The 19399-nt window shown below is 33.9% G+C and overlaps 3 protein-coding genes and 1 non-coding gene across 10 annotated transcripts; 3 read left to right on the top strand and 1 right to left on the bottom strand.

The window, feature by feature from the left end:
* On the top strand, positions 1-3021 carry LOC115707874 (formamidopyrimidine-DNA glycosylase). Of its 7 annotated transcripts, none has more exons than XM_030635965.2 (11): positions 1-394; positions 524-575; positions 744-801; positions 1029-1097; positions 1179-1307; positions 1516-1566; positions 1717-1794; positions 1891-1946; positions 2043-2145; positions 2309-2343; positions 2428-3021. In XM_030635965.2, exons 1-11 carry the CDS (start codon positions 166-168, stop codon positions 2552-2554), a joined length of 987 nt encoding a protein of 328 aa, XP_030491825.2. In that variant the 5' UTR covers positions 1-165; the 3' UTR covers positions 2555-3021. The 7 variants fall into 7 exon arrangements, with proteins under 7 accessions (XP_030491825.2, XP_060974164.1, XP_060974161.1 ...); XM_061118181.1 differs by having other exon boundaries at positions 2261-2343; positions 2428-2752; XM_030635966.2 differs by having other exon boundaries at positions 2-394; positions 1891-1990; positions 2059-2145.
* A 68-nt stretch (positions 3022-3089) lies between these two features.
* Positions 3090-6220, bottom strand: LOC115707875 (uncharacterized). Its single transcript, XM_030635967.2, has 12 exons — positions 5798-6220; positions 5574-5649; positions 5233-5318; positions 5038-5131; positions 4840-4916; positions 4565-4692; positions 4345-4416; positions 4144-4214; positions 3816-3891; positions 3536-3676; positions 3393-3450; positions 3090-3283 (listed from the first exon to the last, which is right to left on the bottom strand). The coding sequence occupies exons 1-11, from the start codon at positions 6200-6202 to the stop codon at positions 3411-3413; spliced, it is 1266 nt and encodes a 421-aa protein (XP_030491827.2). The 5' UTR covers positions 6203-6220; the 3' UTR covers positions 3090-3283; positions 3393-3410.
* A 1258-nt stretch (positions 6221-7478) lies between these two features.
* On the top strand, positions 7479-10477 carry LOC115707873 (protein FAR1-RELATED SEQUENCE 8). The gene is made up of 2 exons (XM_030635962.2): positions 7479-7677; positions 8224-10477. Exons 1-2 carry the CDS (start codon positions 7609-7611, stop codon positions 10438-10440), a joined length of 2286 nt encoding a protein of 761 aa, XP_030491822.2. The 5' UTR covers positions 7479-7608; the 3' UTR covers positions 10441-10477.
* Positions 10478-12222: 1745 nt separating this feature from the next.
* Positions 12223-19104, top strand: LOC115704634 (uncharacterized). The gene is made up of 4 exons (XR_009688613.1): positions 12223-12383; positions 12847-14868; positions 15229-15263; positions 16842-19104. It is a non-coding gene; the product is annotated as an uncharacterized LOC115704634 (transcript).
* The last annotated feature ends 295 nt before the right edge of the window (positions 19105-19399 follow it).

Genomic DNA, 19399 nt, shown 5'->3' with positions numbered 1-19399 from the left:
TCCAGGCCCAATATTGGCCCATTTACTTCCCAACGAGCTAGAGAAGAAAAAGCGCGCCAAGCGAGAGAGAGAATTGCGTTGCGTGTACTTCCGAGTATCAATTGTACGGAACAGTTGGGAACCAGAACCAACGGGCACCACCACAACCCCAGAACAACATCCAAAATGCCGGAGCTACCGGAGGTGGAGGCGGCCCGGAGGGCCATACAGGAAAACTGCCTTGGAAAGAAGATCAAGAAGTCGGTCGTAGCTGACGACTCTATTGTCATCGATGGCGTCTCCGCCTCAGACTTCGAGGCTGCGCTTTTGGGAAAGACTATCGTCGCCGCTCACCGTAAGGGCAAGAACCTCTGGCTCCAGCTTGATTCGCCTCCTTTCCCTTCCTTCCAATTCGGTATATTTTGTTTTAAAAACCCTAATAAAACAATGCAGAGTTGTTCTAACTTCTAATAGCGTCATTGTTCTTTTTTTGTTTCCTTCTTTGAAAGTTTGAAGATTGAGCTTTATGGTTATTTGATTTTAGGAATGGCGGGTGCTATATACATAAAGGGAGTCGCTGTTACTAAATATAAGAGGTAAGCATTGGTGGGTTGTGGGTTCTACTCGTAATCAAGGAATGTTTATGGGAATGGAAGTATATTTAGTATTTATAATTGTGTATAATGTATTTTTGTTATGATGAGTTTAACAATGGTATTGGGATGAACTAGTTCACATTTGATGGTTCTATTGGTTACTTACAGGTCTGCTGTGAAGGAAGATGATCAGTGGCCTTCCAAATATTCCAAGGTTTTCGTAGAAGTAAGAATTTTTCTGCTCTACAAATGGGGATTTTCCATGTTGCATTTGGCATATAATGGGATCAAAATAGTTTTATTATTTGCATTTACACATAAGAGAAAACAAATTAACTTTTTTCATCAGAAATTAGAGCTAACTGAAAAGGCTTTTGATTTCGTATTTTATTATAACATCTACTTTTGAAGGATTTTGTAGTTTCTATTCTGAAACTATCACTTTATTTGCAGCTAGATGGTGGAATGGAGTTCTCTTTCACTGACAAGAGGCGATTCGCTAAAGTCCGATTGCTGAAAGATGTATGTATGATGAATGAAGATTTAAAGTTTTCTTACTTTTGAGTGGGAAGACAACATGTTTAATTTTGTCTTTGTTTACAGCCTGCGTCTGTGCCTCCAATATCTGAACTTGGTCCTGATGCTCTCCTGGAGCCGATGACGGATGATGAGTTAGTTGCATCATTGAGTAAGAAGAAGAAAGTTGCAATCAAGGCTTTGTTGCTCAATCAGGTTAGTTTAGTTCTTCATTTCTGTTTATAATCCAGTTTTTTTGTTTCTGCGTTCAAAATCAAAAGTTATGCTATCTTTTTGTACTATCTAGATTGGTTAAATTTCAGTTCATTGGAAAAAAATTTCTTCTTTCTTTTATTTCATGATTTTTGTACTGAGTTTATTATATCTTTTCTAATCCTATGTTATTATTTGTTCATTTTTTCAGAGTTTTATTTCAGGTATTGGGAATTGGATTGCAGATGAGGTGCTATACCAAGTAAGTACAATTTTCATCATCCGAAATTCTTGTTGGTATTGTTTATACATTTTCATTTTTACATAATTTAGCTTCTCATTTGGCGGTTAAGTGCCGTTTTCCAGCTCCCTTGTTACCTTTTAATTTGAGTTTTTCTGTTTATACATGCAGGCAAGAATTCATCCAGAACAACCTGCTGCTACACTGTCCAGGGAATGTTGTGCGACGTTGAACAAATGCATCAAGGAGGTGGAGATTAAATTTATTCCTGAATGTTCTTGAACTATTAAAATTCTTCTCTAGAAATACACAATCCATTGTGAATATAGAGAATGATGACTGTAGGTTGTTCGTTATGCGGTTCAAGTTGATGCAGAGTCTAGCCGCTTTCCACTTGAATGGTTGTTTCATTATCGATGGGGCAAAAAGCCCGGAAAAGTTAATGGTAAGGAACTGTTGATGTTTGAGGTCATTTTGACCAATAATTCATTTTACAGGTTATTGAAAAAGCAGTGGAAGTTGGAGCAGATAGTAGTCAATTTCCTAGTAATTGGATTTTTCACTCCCGTGAAAAGAAGCCTGGCGAGGCTTTTATTGATGGTTTGGCTTCTGATCTTTAACATAATTATATCCAATGGCAAGCGGCTAATTAGATATTTCTATTGATTGATCACTTTGTATGCATTGCTACTGCATAAATTTTCTTCGAACGCAGGTGTTTCGATTGGCCTACTGGATTAACTTGATGTTCATTGCAATGCAGGGAATCAAATTGAGTTTATCACTTCTCGTGGCAGGGTAAGTCATTTTCCAAACAGAATTTCACACTTGTGGTTTGTTTAAACGTATTTTTTCTATTAACTGGTCTGTACAATTGTTTAGACAACTGCTTTTGTACCTGAGTTACAAAAGGAAATCGGAAATCATGCTGCAAATAAAGTCAGTAAACAAAGAAAACAAAGTACTCGGGGCAAAGGAAACCGAGATGGCAATGCCGACAATAATGTAGATGAACCAGAAGCTGATGAAGATAACAATGCTGAAGCTACAAAAGGAAAGAAAGGGAGGAAGCCCCAGGGTCAAGTGAAGAAGAGTCCAGCGAAAAGAAAATCTGAAGAAAGTGATGATGAAGAGAATGATAATGGTGATGATGTCAAGGAGGAGGAGGAGGAGGATAATGCTAAAAACAAGAGATCTAAGAAAGAAACAGATGGTAAGCCATCCAAGGCAGGAAAGTCAAGAAAGAAAAAGGTTCTATCCAATCAAAAGAGCAAGAAGAAATCTAAGTAGGTAGCCCACTTAACAGCCATGCCAGTCGTTTTCTGGAGAATATGATGAGGAGAAATGGGTGTACGGATGTTTTTTTTCCCCTTCGTATTTAGTTTCGTAGCTCTTTGCCATGAAACTGGTACTCTGGTGTATTTTGTACTCGAATGAAATCGAAAAGTAGGGGAATGAAATCCTATTTTCTGGTCAGTGATTATTTTTTTCTTTCAATGGAGAGATTGAATCTATCATCAAAGATAAACCAACCACAACTTAACTGTATGAACACTTGTTGCTTGAATAATATAAAGACAAATACGGTAAACTTTTGTCTTTCACTGCATTTTCTGAATGTATATTAAAAGGCATTATATACACGTACTAATTACAAGAAGACAAAGCATAATAGATTCAAGTTAGCAGAGTGATCCAACTTTCAATTGTTGTCCCATGCCTTTTCAGAAGAAGCAAACTACAATATGAGCAACAAAAGATTATAAAAAATAAGTCTAGAAATTGTGTAAAGAATCTTTGTATACAGAGTTTATTTGGGAACAATTTCTATAGAAAGTCTTTTATACCTTCTTATGTGTTGACCTTCAGAAAAATGCTCTTAGAGCATCAACAATTTTCTCGGGCCTGTTATGAAATGTAAAATTTTGATGAAAAAAAGAAAAGGTTTTACATGAAAACTTGAGAAACCAGAGCGAGCAGACTTATTTACCAGTCCTCCTGAGGCATGTGCCCTGCACCTTCTATCAACTTAAGTTTGACAGAAGGGTTTCTTTTCTGAAATTCTTCTGCAATAGATTGAGGCAGATACTTGTCTGATAATCCCCATGCAACTAATATTGGTGCATCCCATCTGAAAAGCCCAATTCAGAAATAGTTAGCAGAAAGTGACACAATGTAAACATTATTTTTTTAATAAATATTCAATCTTTTTGGTTTAACATGTAAACCAGAACCGATGTAAATGATAATTGTAGCTTTTAAACTTATACCTTTCAGATGCGAAACCGTCTTCTATTTGGGTTAAGATACTTTTGAAATTAACTTTCCTTGCAGCTTCAAGCAAAGCTGAAAAATCAACACAATAACATCAAACCAGAATGTTATAAGAGATGCTTCTTGGTAGTCATAAAATGCTTGTCTTTTGGGAATTGACTAACCAAAGTTTAAAAAATTCTTGGGAAACATGTGTAGAGAAAAGACAATGAAAGCATTTTCATTTGATACAAAATGGGAAAAACAGATTAGCAGCAACGAAATGTATTAAAGACCATGTCAAGTGAATCTAAGAGTTTTACAGAGTAAAAATGGATCACAAACCAAAACCAGGTCCACCACTTGACAAGTATGGTAACCGATAGACATCAGCCTTTTCCAGCTTTAAGACATATCTGGTAAAAATTAAGAAAGCACATTGTTAAAAGTTAATAACAGGTTATTTCTCAAGACTTCGATGAATGAAAATGAGAGAGGACACCAAAGGTCTTATGGTAAGATTCGGATATGCTTTTGGATACATACGCGCTACCTGCTTCAATAAAGCGCTCCGCCATAATAGCATTCTGGCAAGTAAACTCACCAAAGAAGGGGATTCTGTAAGGAGACAAGAAAATGAAAAAACTAATATTTGATTATGATTAAGTTATAACAATAAAAATAGAAATGACAGACTAGAATTGAGGAAAAAAATGCACCCTTTATTTGTATGATTGAAAAAGATGATATTTTCTTGTTTATTAACCTTAGTTGCTGGAACAATCCTGGAACGGGAGATGAAGCAGTCAATGGACTATTCAAAATCGCCAGCTTTGATATTCTGCTTGGATTTTTCAAGGCCCATGTCAATCCATATGAACCAACAAGAAACCCCTTCAAACGAAGCATGACAGCTAATTAATATGGAACTAAATAACTGGTAATCTTTAAAAAACTTAAATCCAACCAGCATTCAAAACTTAATATCAAAACAACTTCGACATATAGCTATAGTTTGTTCTATTAGGGGAGTAGACCAACCTGAACAACTAGATAGAAAGGAGATTTGACACCAAGTACATCAAGCAAATTGTCAAGTCCATCATGGAACTCTTTCTCTGTGAAAGTACATAAGATTAAACTGTTATGAAGTAAACAATATTAAAACAATTCACCCTGCCAAAGCAAGAATAAAGAATATAAGTAAACTAGTAATGCCTCCACTAACGTTAATATAACCTGTGTAATCAAATCCATAACCCGGCTGTGGCTTATCACTGAAACCAAATCCTATCCAATCAGGTGCAAAGCAATGAAATCCAAGATCTGACAACTACTCAAGAAAAGAATTTCATAATCCATTATTAAACCAAAGAAATCATCACTGAGTGAAGATAAGTATCATAGTGAGGTCAAAATGAAATCAAGTCAGACCTGAGACATGACATTTCTGTAGCTAAAGGACTGTGTTGGAGCCCCATGAAGGAAGACAATAGTTCCTCTTCGGCTATCAACCGACCCTGATCAAAATTCACAACAAAAATATAAAAACTTCACATTCAAAATAACTTCCTAGCAAAATAACCATGCTTGGTCGCACGAGCTACCAAAAATTAAACTATACGATCATAAATTGACCAATATGGTACTGTGCGACCATCAGTATAAATTCAATATGGTTATTTTGCTAATTTAACATTTTCACGTTGTTAGTTTGGCAAATTTCTTTCTTATAAAAGTTTTTTTAAGACTCAAAACAATATTTTATTTCATACCTGTTTCTCTGACAAACCATCTCAATTTTCCAGATTTGATTGTGGAACCATATTCCTTCCCTTTATATTCTGTCCTCTAGAATTCAAACCCATAAAGCAGTAAGCAAAAATAATTACTAAACACAATCAAAACACCCAATTTAATACTCAAAATTACGAAACTCAATGAAAAAATTTCTGGGTCTATACCAAATATAAAGCTTATGAACAGAAATTGAGCTTACATAGAGCATTTGGCCGACATTGCCAGCCTCTGCTGGGCTCTCCTCGATCTGAATGGCACTTCGACTCGAGGGATTATCGGTAACGAATCCAAAAGGGTTGAAAGCCGGTGAATCGGAGTCTTTATCGTTATCATTGTCGTTTTTGTTGGGCGTGGCGTTGGTTATGAGCACGGTTCCTCGTTTACTTTTACTACTTTGTGTGCGATTCGTGAATAGCAGTTGGGGTTTTGAAGTTGTGGAGGTGGGTCGGATCGTAATTGGAGAACTGGAGGAAGAATTGAGAGGAGGAGGAAGAAGAGGCCAAGCCACAGCCATTGTTTCTCTGGTTGTTGTGGCTGTAAGAGCTTTAGAGATTCCGAGGTGGGAAGTGAAAGAGCCAACGGCTTTAACTATAAACTTTTTCATTTTATAATAATGATTATTTTATTATGATAATTAAATAAGAAACTAATATTTAAACCTATTTTTTAATTATTATTATTATTATTAGGTTTACAAAATAAATATATATTTTTTTAATATAATGGATAAAAGTTCAGTAGCACCAGTCTTACTAAAAAAATGATTTGAGAAACCTTATTTGTAGGATGTTTAATAAAATTTAAAGAAGCTAAAAGAGTCAACAATCATAAACTAAGAAACTAATATAAGATGACTTATGTATCTTATTATAAATTGATTGAATAACAACTAAATAATCATATTCAATAATAATATGTTACCAATTTTTTACGCTTAATTTAATTCAAAGCCTCTTTAATTTTAACTATTTTTGCTAAAGTAAGTTAAACACGATCAACTAAACTAATAAGAAAAGCTTCCACTAAACGACCATTACTATCACGACTATGAGCTATCCCACTTGCTCTAAAAAGACCTTCTAACTCAAAGATTGATCCATCAACATTTATTTTAATTATATTTAAATTTAGTTGATTATGATGCTTATTGATAAATTCATGAAAAATTAGTCGACATAAAATAGGCTTTATTGATTAAATTTTTTTAACAATTTCATGAATAGTTTGATTCAATAAATTTATTTATATTCTAAAAAAAAAACATACTTCCAACTAAAAATGGATAAAGTGTACAAATGATTAAGTTAGCAACTTAATTATTTAGTACTTTTATTCTTGAATTTAATATGTACTAGATTATGTTTTATAAATTTTTTAGGTGGTTAAAATTAAATTTGACATAGATGAATGTTCAAAAGATAAAATTTAAAAATATTAAAATTCAGGAAATTCAAGAGTACGATTTGATAGATTTAATATTTAGGGACACGATTTAGTACATTAACAATAACCTCGTTAGTATAATTAACTGTAATTAGACATAAGTTCTTAAATTTAACAATTTTAATAAGAAAATTTCTAACCTAAAAAATTCAAGAATATAATTAGTTACTTATAAAAAATTTAAGTGTAAAAATTCTAATTAGTTCAATTATTACAAACAATAAATTTTAAATCACTTCTAACAAAAAATGAATCTTTAATTGACTACCAAGACAATTCTTTGCGATAAAATAACATATATTTTTAAAAAACATATATAATTGTTTTTTAAGGAAACTATTTTTTTAAGGAAACTATTTTCTTTTTCTTTTTAATATCAAATAAGCGAAATCTTTTAAAAAAAGTTAATAAGCGAAATATTGATGACCTAATACGACAATATAATCAAATTGAAGGACCAATAAATAAATATAAGAAAAAAGCCCAGTCAGCAAGCTTAGTGTTAGGGCAAAACTAGAATCACAGACTTTGACAGAAGGCGCTTGTGCGAAGTTCTCCGCCTAAAGCATGACCGGCGACACCGCCTTTTCGCCGAACGATCCCTCACTCTCATCCAACGCTAATCTTCATATCACAGTGAGTCTCTATCTCTCTGAACTACTCTAATTTCATTTATGTAAAATTTCTTTTTGGTTGCTCGGAAAATTTCGAGGGAAAAAAATGAACGTTTTCTTAGTTCTTGCTGTTCAATTCGTGAGGAAAAATATATAAATTAGGGAATCTTTGATGTACAATTATTTTATGAAGGGTTTGGAAATCGAGCTGTTGTAATTGCACATTGATTAAGCCTTAATTTCGTTTATGACGGCGTAAGAAGTTAATTGGCGTTTTCCTTGTTCTAATTGGTAGTTACTGACAAATGGTTGAACTAAATTAATGATAATAACGTAATCTTGGGATGTCACTAAAGAATTTCTTGTATTTCTAATTAATGCTCTTCATGTCTTGTTCCTCCTTGTTTTTTGTAAAAGCTAAAGCTTTTGTGATCATATATTATTATAGTCAAACTTTATTAGCTTAAAACAACCTTTATGATATGATTATGGGCACAAATTCCAATATGCATACATTCTGTGTAGGAAAATAGGATTTGTGATCGTGTTTTTCTTTTCCTTTTTTAAGATTGATGAAGGTTCCCAGAATAGTGAGAATCTCCTTGAGGAGGAAGGAAATGACCTTGAGAATGATTGTGAGCAGTTATTTGAGATTGATGGTGATGACCATGAAAATGGAATGGATGTTAAAAACGACCATTATTTTGACATTGAAAGTAATGGCCATGAAGACGATGGAGATGATACAAATGAACACTTGTTTGACATTGATGGAAATGGCCATGAAAATAATGTAGATGAACAACTATTCGACATTGAAGGCAGCGGACATGAAGACAATAAGGATGATGCTAGCTTAGTTGATGACGGAAGTGGTACATCTCAAAGGAAGGTTTACCCCCCACCTGTTGTAGGAATGGAGTTTGAATCTTATGATGATGCTTACAACTTTTATAACTGCTATGCTAAGGATATTGGATTTGCTATACGAGTTAAGTCGTCATGGACAAAACGTAACAGTAAAGAGAAGCGGGGTGCAGTACTCTGTTGCAACTGTGAGGGTTTCAAAACAGTTAAAGATGCTAACAGTCGTAGGAAAGAAACAAGAACAGGCTGTCTAGCTATGATAAGATTGAGATTAGTGGAATCTAACAGATGGAGGGTGGATGAAGTTAAGCTTGAGCACAACCATTTGTTTGATCCTGAAAGAGCTCAAAACTCCAAGTCACATAAGAGGATTGATTCTGGAGCAAAAAGGAAGGTGGAGCCAACACTTGATGTTGAAGTACGAACTATCAAGTTATACCGTGCACCTGCCATTGATACAGTTAGCTATGGTAGCTCGAACTCAAATAAAGGAGAAATTAACAGCCAATGTGATCGGTCTAGGTCCTTGAACTTGAAGCTTAGAAATGGAGATGTTCTACTCATTCAGAATTTCTTTTGTCGAGCTCAGCTAGTTGATCCAAACTTTTTCTATGTTATGGATTTCAATGACGAAGGGCTTTTAAGGAATGTATTTTGGATTGATTCCAGGTCTAGGGCTGCTTATGCTCACTTTAATGATGTAGTTTCATTTGACACAACATGCTTGTCATTTAACTATGAAATTCCACTCATTGCGTTTGTTGGTGTGAATCACCATGGGCAGAACATTCTGCTGGGTTGTGGTTTGCTTGCAGATGAGACATTGGAGACATACATATGGTTATTTAGAGCTTGGCTTACATGCTTGTCTGGTCGCCCTCCTCAGACTATCATAACAAATCAGTCCAAGGCCATGCAATCTGCAATTGCAGAGGTGTTTCCTAGGGCTCACCATCGGTTATGTTTGGCAAATGTAGTGCAAAGTATTCTTGAGAGCTTGGGAGCATTGCAAGATTATGAGGCATTTCAGATGTTTTTTATTAGGATTGTCTACGATTCTCTAAAAGTAGAGGAATTTGAATTGGCTTGGGAAGATATGATCCAGCGTTTTGGACTTAGGGATCAAGAGTGGCTTCGGATTTTCTATGATGATCGAGAGCGATGGGTTCCTGTTTACTCAAAAGACATCTTTTTTGCTGGATTGTCCTATTTTCAGAAGGATGAGTCTGTGAGCTCGATTTTTGATGGCTATGTGCACGACAAAACTTCTTTGAAGGACTTTTTCGATATTTATGATATATTCTTGGAAAAGAAGCGTCAGAAAGAAGCTCTTGATGATTTTGAGTCAAGAGATTTGAGTCCCATATTGAAAACAAGGTGCTATTATGAGTTGCAACTTTCTCAATTGTATACAAAAGAGGTATTCAGAAAGTTCCAAGATGAGGTTGTGATGATGTCTTCTTGTTTCAACATAACCCAAATTCTTACAAATGGTACAATTGCGACATACACTGTCAAAGAAAGCGAGGGGGGAGAAATTATGAGGGATGTCAGGAACTTCGAAGTAGTATATGACAAAACAGGCGCAGAAATTCGCTGCATTTGCAGCTGTTTCAATTTCAAAGGCTTCTTATGTCGACATGCCTTGTGCGTACTCAATTATAATGGCGTTGAAGAAATCCCATTTCAGTATTTGTTACCGCGATGGAGGAAGGATTTTAAGCGGTTGTATGTACCGGATTTCGGGTCTAATAATGTTGATATAACAAACCCAGTTCAGTGGTTTGATCATTTGTACAAACGAGCAATGCAAGTGGTTGAGGAAGGTATGAATTCTCAAGATCACTATATGGTTGCTTGGCAAGCATTTAAGGAGTCTTTGAATAAGGTTCGTCTTGTAGCAGACAAACATGTATAGTAATTATCAATAAATTTGTATAATTCTTTGTAGCTAGCAATTTTTTTTTTTTGGCTTCTCTGTTTCAATCTGTTCATCATAGCTGCCTTTGGATGCCCTTTTCGTTCTTAGAATAAATAATTTAATAAAATCTACTTTCTTGGTGGAAACTTTTGTGTTTATAAGAGGATGAGATGTAAATAAGTTATGCAAAGTTTAAATTATAGTTTATTTAAAAAATATGTGTTCCAATAGTATTTCAAAATATTATGTAAATTTAGCGCATAATAAATATTGTATTAAATTTAGTATAATATTTGTTATGATTAAAATTTGTGTAAAGTAATTATATTTTTATAATTTTAATAAAAATATTAAATTTGACATCAAATTTTGTAATTATATATTAAAGTACAATATTAAGAATTAATGATATTATTTTTTTTATTAATATAGCATAATTTTTTACACCTCATACATGGTCTAATTTTATAAATAGATGATTGTTTTCTAAAAAATTAAAGTTTTACCTAAAAAAAAAGTGATTACATACAATAAAATTTATCCTAATACAAATTGAATCTATATCAGATTAAATATTAATAGTGTTAGGAGTCAATGACATTCAATAATAAAATATAATTTTAAACGGAATAACATAAAAAGTGTGTATAATTTAAATATAATTACAATCATTATTTTTATTTTAATATAATATTTTAGTTATTTATTGGTTGTTTTCCTAAACTTTGAATTTAGAACCAAAATCAATAAGGTATGTCTATTATCAATCTTATCTTTAGCATTACAGTTTTAGACATATATTTTCCTAGATTAGTGATATGTACACACTCTTTTTTTTATTTCTTTTTTTCATTTTTATTCTTTTGAAAGGGAAATATCATTTCGCGTTTAAAATTAAATGACAAACTAAATTAGAACAAACATAGTTGTTGCATAAGGAAATCTACAAACATCCAAACAAAATAAAGAGAGAATATAAAAAACTAGGTATTGGAGTTGCATTGTATTTATATGCATCTTAAATGACAAAATAATAGTAATAATAAATAATAAAATAAAGGGTGATTCTACAATGCACCCCATAAAAGGGATGTATTGATGCACCATTTACTTATTTCAGCATTCAGAAAAAAAATTTAGTCTAATTTTTTTTTCATATTCATATACGTTATAACTATTTAAGATATCCTACTAATTTTTGAGAAATTTGGAATAATTTACAATATAGAAAATAATGTTCAAACAGTCGATTTTACACGCGTATAAAATAAAATAGTCACGCGTGCACATGCCCGGCCCTGGGCATAGGCGGGCTAGGCCTGTGCCTAGGGCCCACCCAGACCAGGGGCCCAAAATTTTTTTTTCCTCTTTTAAAATTATACATTTTTTTTACCGATTTTGAAAAATACCACATTTTTTCTAACATAAGGGCCCAAATTTTTTTTTTCTCTATGACCTACTTTATTTCAGGGCCGGCCCTGCGCGTGCAATACATTGTTTGAACATAGTTTTCGGCATGTTAAAATTTTCTAAATTTCTTAAAATTTTACAGGATGTCTTAAATAACTATAACGTACATGACCATGAAAAAAAATTTGTCTAAAAAATTATTTTAGATGCTAAAATAGATAAAGGTGCATCAATATATCTATTTTAAGGGGTGCATTGTAGAATTTTCCTAAAATAAATATCTCTCAAACAAAAATAATAAAATAAATAAATAGTGGTCTCATGCAATTATGTAAAATGAGTTTACACTTATTAAAGTGAATTAATTAATGAACACCATTTTTTTTGTTTTTGTTAAGAATGAATGAACATAACATTTGAAAGTACAGAACCAGACGGAACTCACTCCTCCCTAATCACAATCTCACCGCCCACTCCCAAAACTCTCGGCTCCGACTGGAGTTTCCTTCTATTCACAGTTATCCTAAAACGTAAGTGTTCTCCAACTCGAAACTATTTCAATTCCAAAATTTGTTAGTTGCTACATTTTCCACCACTTTCATTAGGGTTTGTCCTTCAATCAATAGACTGAAATTTTAATTTTAGTTTATGATAGTTTTTATTTGGAAGAAAGTAATTATTTAAAGGTTTTAGATTTAGAGCCTAGACTTTTCACCCTTCATTTTCTGTTTAGCGAGCTGCGAAATTTGGATGAAAAGTTTGAATTTTTAAGTGAGAGTTTGATTGGATTGAAGCAATTTATTTAGGTATAGAGAAAGATTGTAATTTGTAATTTATGAAGTGTCAAACTTGAGTCTTGAATAACTTGCTGTAAAAATTTTGAGTATTTAGTTTTTACAAGAATATGTATTTTCATTCTTTACAGAGTTGTTGGTAATGTTTGTTGGTTTTTATAGTTTATTAAGGGTTTTGGGGGGTTTATCTGTTTTCCAGATGGAAGAAGCTCCTCTTAGTAGTGAGCAAGTTCTTGATCCAGATTGCAACGAGGTTCAGATGGATGGAGATGATTTAACTTTAACAGCAGAATTAGAGGGTCAAAATGGTGTTTCTGAGGGAAGGAAAGAATTTGTTGCACCTGCTCTTGGAATGGAGTTTGAGTCATATGAAGATGCTTATAGTTATTATAATTGTTATGCCAAAGAAGTGGGCTTTCGGGTTAGAGTGAAGAATTCGTGGTTTAAGCGGAATAGTAGAGAAAAGTATGGTGCTGTTCTTTGTTGCAGCAGCCAGGGTTTCAAGAGAATTAAAGATGTAAATCGACTGAGAAAGGAAACGAGAACGGGCTGTCCGGCTATGATAAGGATGCGTTTAGTGGATACCAAAAGGTGGAGGATACTTGAGGTTACTCTTGAACACAACCACTTATTAGGTAGTAAGGTCTACAAGTCAATTAAGAAGATGGGTAATGGAGTTAAGAGGAATTGCCAACCGAGTAATGATGCAGATGTAAGAACAATCAAGTTGTACAAAGCACTTGTGATAGATTCCGGGGGTAATGGAACTTCTAATCCAATAGCAAGAGACCCCACCGGCATGTTTCCTGATCATCCCAATCAGTTGAACATTAGAAGAGGCGACACACAGGCCCTTTACAACTATCTCTGTCGTATGCAATTGACTAATCCAAACTTCTTCTACTTGATGGATCTCAATGAGGAAGGGCGTTTAAGGAATGTCTTCTGGATTGATGCAAGGTCTAGAGCTGCATGTGGTTATTTTAGTGATGTTATTTACTTGGACAACACATACATGTCTAGCAAATTTGAGATTCCACTCGTGGCTTTTGTTGGAATAAATCACCATGGCCAGTCAGTTTTGCTAGGCTGTGGCTTGCTAGCAGGTGAGACTACAGAGTCATATATTTGGTTGTTTAAGGCGTGGCTTACTTGTACATTAGGACATTCTCCCCAAACCATTATTACTGATAGGTGTAAAATTTTGTCAAGTGTGATTGCCGAGGTGTTTCCAAGATGTCAACACCGATTTAGTTTATCGCTGATCATGAAAAAGGTTCCAGAAAAATTGGGAGGCTTGTGCAATTATGATGCTATTAGAAAGGCATTAGTGAAAGCAGTGTATGAATCTATGAAGGTAATTGAATTTGAAGCAGCATGGGGATTTATGGTCCAGCGTTTTGGAATTGGTGATCACGAGTGGCTTCGCTCTTTATATGAAGACAGAGTTCAATGGGCTCTGGTTTATCTGAAGGATACATCGTTTGCTGGAATGGCAGCTGCACGCCCAAATGAGGCACTCAATCCATTTTTCGATAAATATGTGCACAAACAGACACCCTTAAAAGAGTTTCTTGATAAGTATGAATTGGCTCTGCAAAAAAGACACAAGGAAGAAGCCCTTGCAGATATAGAATCAAGAAGCTCAAACCCCATATTGAAAACAAGATGTTCTTTTGAGTTGCAGCTTTCAAAAGCTTACACAAGAGAAGTTTTTAAGAAGTTCCAATACGAAGTGGAAGAGATGTATTCTTGTTTCAGCACGACACAGCTGCATGTAGACGGCCCAATTGTTATATTCTTAGTGAAAGAGCGTGTTATGAGCGAGGGAAACAGAAGAGAGATAAAGGATTATGAAGTTCTGTACAACAGAACAGCAGGCGAGGTTCGATGCATCTGCAGTTGTTTCAACTTTTATGGTTATCTTTGCCGGCATTCCCTATGTGTGCTTAATTTTAATGGTGTAGAGGAGATTCCTTCTAAATACATCCTCTCAAGATGGAAAAAGGATTACAAGCGTCTCCACATTCTAGATCATGGTTCGAGTAACATCGATGTTTCTGATCGTGTTCAATGGTTTAACCAGATGTACAAGAGCGCCTTACAAATTGTAGAAGAGGGTGCAATCTCTCTTGACCATTACAAGGTTGCATTACAATCATTTGAAGAGTCATTGAAAAGGGTTCATAATGTAGATGTGAGACTTGAATAAGTGGGGTAGGTTTGAAGTTCTTTGTAGCTGAAGAATTATAGTTCATAATTTTTAATTGAGGAGTGGTTTGCTCCAATTCTCTGTGAATAAGTTTTAACTGTTCCATATGTAAGTAAACTGTGGAAGCTTTTTAGCTTTTTCCTATGAAAATAATTTGATTAGAAAATAATGATAGATGCTTTTTGGGCTAATTTGTATGTAGTAGTGTTTGTCGTTGAGGTGAGTGTGAAAAGTGAACACCATTGGTTGAAAACTTAAAAAGAAACATTGATCATTGTTGGTTGTGTTTTGACTTTTATTTTTTTGATGATATTGTTATAATTGCATTGGATAATAATAATATTTTTTGTCATTTCCAAAATAAAGTAGGAAATTCCTCTTTATGAGGTTGCTGGAGTAATGTCGTTTTGTAAAATATTGTTTCTCAAATGTCGTTTTTCTAAATGGATGTCGTTTTCTTGGTTGGTGTCGTTTTGTAAAATATTGTTTATCAAATGTCGTAATGTATGTTGTTTTCTTAATTGGTGTCGTTTTGTAAAATATTGTTTCTCAAATGTCGTTTTTTCAAAATGATGTCGTTTTTGGGATTAGTTTCTTTTTTATATATAAAAAAAAGTTCTCTTTTTATTTACCTAATAAAATAAGAAATAGACTACGATCTCAAAGTCAACACTCTTATTTGACTAAAGAAAATTAAAGAAAATTTCCCTTTGCGAAAAAAAAAAAGGAAAATAAAAGGTAAATTTTTATTGCTATTTTTATTTTCAGCAAAACAAAATAATAAAATAATTTTTTTTATTAGTGCATTTTATTGAAGTTGGAACCAAAATTTATTCAAAAATAACATTTGCTATCAACAAATTTTGATTACAATCGAAATTTTTTCACCACCAAATAATACTACTAGTACTACTTGTTGTCAAAATAAATTTGGCTATAACATAAGTAATAATACCATTACATGATCTCTTATAATTACCGTCAAAACTAATAATTTTAAACTTATTACATTTGTAATTTTTAAAATAATATAAAATAAATAGATGAAAAAAATATAAAACCAAATGAGATTTGGGAAATCAAAAGAACATAGACAGTTTCTTTTCTTTATAAAAGAGGAAAAGAAAAAAGTTTCAAGAGAAACGGCGTCGTAAGGGTGAATATGATATGTGACTGTGAGTCCATTACCTAAGCTTCTCTTTTGTGAGTCTATAATGTAAAATCTGTTGACTCTTAAATTTTGAAACACATCAAAATCAAAACTTTTTTTTTTTAATAGAAAATCAGAACTTTTTTTTTTGGATAGAAAATCAAAACTTTTTGGTATGAGAAATCTATACTTCAAATTTTATTACATTACTATCCCAACCCAACAGTCCAAGTTTAAGATTTTATTTATGCTTTCAAAGTGATCATTTGATGAGGATATATTAGGGAGTAATCTAATAAAGCCCTCGTTTCTCTGCTCACACGGCGCGTGCGCTTCACGCTTCTCCGGCACGGTCTCTTCTGAGGTAATTGCACAGACCCATCAAAAATGCTGACACCAATTTCCGGTTATGAATTTCTTTTACTTGCTAGAAAATTTGAAGAACAATAACCTTTTTCTGGCTTTTGCTCTCTTTTGCTCACTTCCTTATTTATCAATTAAGCTCAAGGAAAAGTAGATCATCTAACATTAGTACATGGGTAGTTTTCAAGTTATTGCTTTTCCCCATCATTTTGGGAAATAAGGATTAAGGAATTAGAAAATGATTAATGTTGAGGTATTGTCAAATTTTTTTGATTGCATTGAATATGTATATAATTAATGCTGGAAAAGTTGGGAAACTGGTGAAAATGATAAAAGCTTATTAGAATCATAGCTATGAATGCATCTTCAATTGCAAACATAGAATTTTTGTCTTTGAATTGGGATGTAGGTGGTAATTGAGATATGCTTATTTATGATTAGTGAATACCATAGAAATGAGATTAAGTAGGTGCAATGTTATGTCCTGTGTTGGAAATCTTAATGGATTGTTTCTTAGTTTTTCACTTTTTGTTGTTGTTGGCTTATTAGTTTTTCAGTTTCTCTGTTTATAAATGGAAGAAGTTTCTCTCAACACTGAGCCAGTTGGCGATGATGATGGCGATGAGTTGGAGACCGAGGCAGATTGTGCAATGACTGAATATGTCAGTCAAGGTGGCATACTCCAAGGGGGGAATCCCTTGCCTCCTTCGGTTGGAATGGAGTTCGATTCTTATGATGATGTATATTACTTTTATAATTGTTATGCCAAAGATCAAGGATTTGGTGTTAGAGTAAGTAATACATGGTATAGAAAGAGTAAAGAAAGATACAGAGGAAAACTTAGCTGCAGCAGTGCAGGTTTCAAAAAGAAAAGTGACGCTAACCGCCCAAGACCAGAAACAAGAACTGGTTGCCCAGCAATGATAAAATTCAGACTAATGGACACTAAAAGATGGAGAATTATTGAAGTGGAACTAGAGCATAACCACCTGATTAGCCCTGCTAGTGGGAAATTCTACAAATCCCACAAGAACATAGGCGTTGGAACCAAAAGAGCGTTGCAATTAGATGGCCCCGATGAAACTCAGAAAGTCAAGCTATTCAGAACTGTGATAGTTGATGCTGAGGTGAATGGGAACACAGAAGTCGAGGAAGAAGAATCTGGTAGGAGTATTGATTACTCCAATCAGTTGAAACTTGAGGCAGGAGATTCCCAAGCAGTTCAAAATTTCTTTTCTCGTTCACAGTTGGTAGATCCACATTTCTTTTATGTTGTGGATCTCAATGAGAAAGGATGCTTGAGGAACTTGTTTTGGGCTAATGCAAGGACTAGGGTCACTTACAATTATTTTGGAGATGTAGTGTGTATTGACACTACATGTTTGACAGACAAATATGAAGTACCTCTGGTTTCGTTTGTTGGAGTAAATCACCATGGACAATCTGTTTTGTTAGGTTGTGGTTTACTTGCAGGTGAAACAATTGAATCATACACATGGTTGTTCAGGGCGTGGCTTACATGTATGTCTGGACGCCCTCCACAAGTCATAATTTCCGATCAAAATGACACATTGCAAACTGTTGTTGCTGATGTTTTCCCAAGAGCCACTCAATGTCTTTGCTTATCGAGAATAATGCAAATGGTACCAGAAAAATTGGGAAGCTTGTTTGAGTACAATGCGATTAATGCAGCATTGAATAAAGCAGTATACTACTCTCAGAAGCCTGAAGAATTCGAGGCAGCGTGGGAGGACATGGTACAGCGTCATGGAATTAGAGATCAGAAATGGCTTCAATCATTATATGAAGACAGGAAACGCTGGGTTCCTGTATTTTTGAAAGATGTATTTTTGGCAGGTATGTTTCCACTACAACCAAATGAGGTTGTCTTATCATTTTTCGAAGAATATCTGAACAGAAATACTCCAATAAAAGAGTTCTTAGATAAGTATGATCTAGCTCTGCAGAAACACTATCAGCTTGAATCATTGGCAGATTTGGATTCAAAGAATCCAAACTCAAAAACAAGATGTTATTTCGAGTTGCAGCTCTCAAGATTGTACACGAACAACATACTGCGAAGGTTCGAAAGGGAAGTGGAAGGAATGTATTCATGTTTTTGCTCGAAACAGTCAAACTCTGATGGGCCAATCATGACATATATAGTAAAAGAGCAAACTGAAGTAAATGGAAATGTGAGGGAGGCTAGAGATTACGAGGTTCTATTCAATCCCCCGGAGATGGAGGTCATATGCGTCTGTGGCATGTTTAACTTAAGAGGGTATCTGTGCAGGCACGCCCTTTCAGTCCTCAGCCAAAATGGCATGGAGGAGATTCCAGCGCAGTACATACTTTCGCGGTGGAGAAAAGATCTGAAGCGAAAGTATGTTGTTAGTAACATCAGTTTCAGCAGTGACATTGGCATTGATGTTAATAACCCAGTTCACAGATATGATCATCTGTACAAATGCATTGTTCAAGTTGTGGATGAAGGCAGAAAATCACAAGACCGGTACAAAGTTTCGGTTCAGGCATTGGAAGAGATTTTGAACAAGCTTCGTCTTGCAGAACAAGATCATCTGGTGTAACTTATTTTTATGTATAAAAATTGGATCTTTTCATCTTTTTGTAGCTTAGAATTAGAATACATGATTTTTCTTGTACCATTTTTGTCTTTCTATAACAAAAATAAATCTTGCAACTTTCATACTCATTCAAGATTATTTCCTTTTCCATTTTCTTCCAATTCTATGAATGAGTAATGCTAAAAAATCATATTACAATCAATGATTATGGAAGCATTTCTGTATAACTATAAAATGATTGATTTCCATTTTTATTGTTTTTGTGGCAGAATTTGTAAAATTATGACCTTTTTTTTCAAAATATTTTATGAGAATAATTCAAAAAAAAAAAAAAAAAAACTATAAAATATAAGAAAACTAATATAAGGTAACCAGTTTTGTTTTTCTCATATTTTTTTTTTTAAAAAAAATCCCATAAAACAAAAAAAATAAATTTGCGCAC

Source organism: Cannabis sativa, chromosome 1 (assembly GCF_029168945.1).
Source record: "Cannabis sativa cultivar Pink pepper isolate KNU-18-1 chromosome 1, ASM2916894v1, whole genome shotgun sequence".
NCBI lineage: Eukaryota > Viridiplantae > Streptophyta > Magnoliopsida > Rosales > Cannabaceae > Cannabis > Cannabis sativa.
The sequence above is the reverse complement of the archived record's forward strand: the minus strand, read 5'-3'. Positions and strand labels throughout refer to the sequence as shown.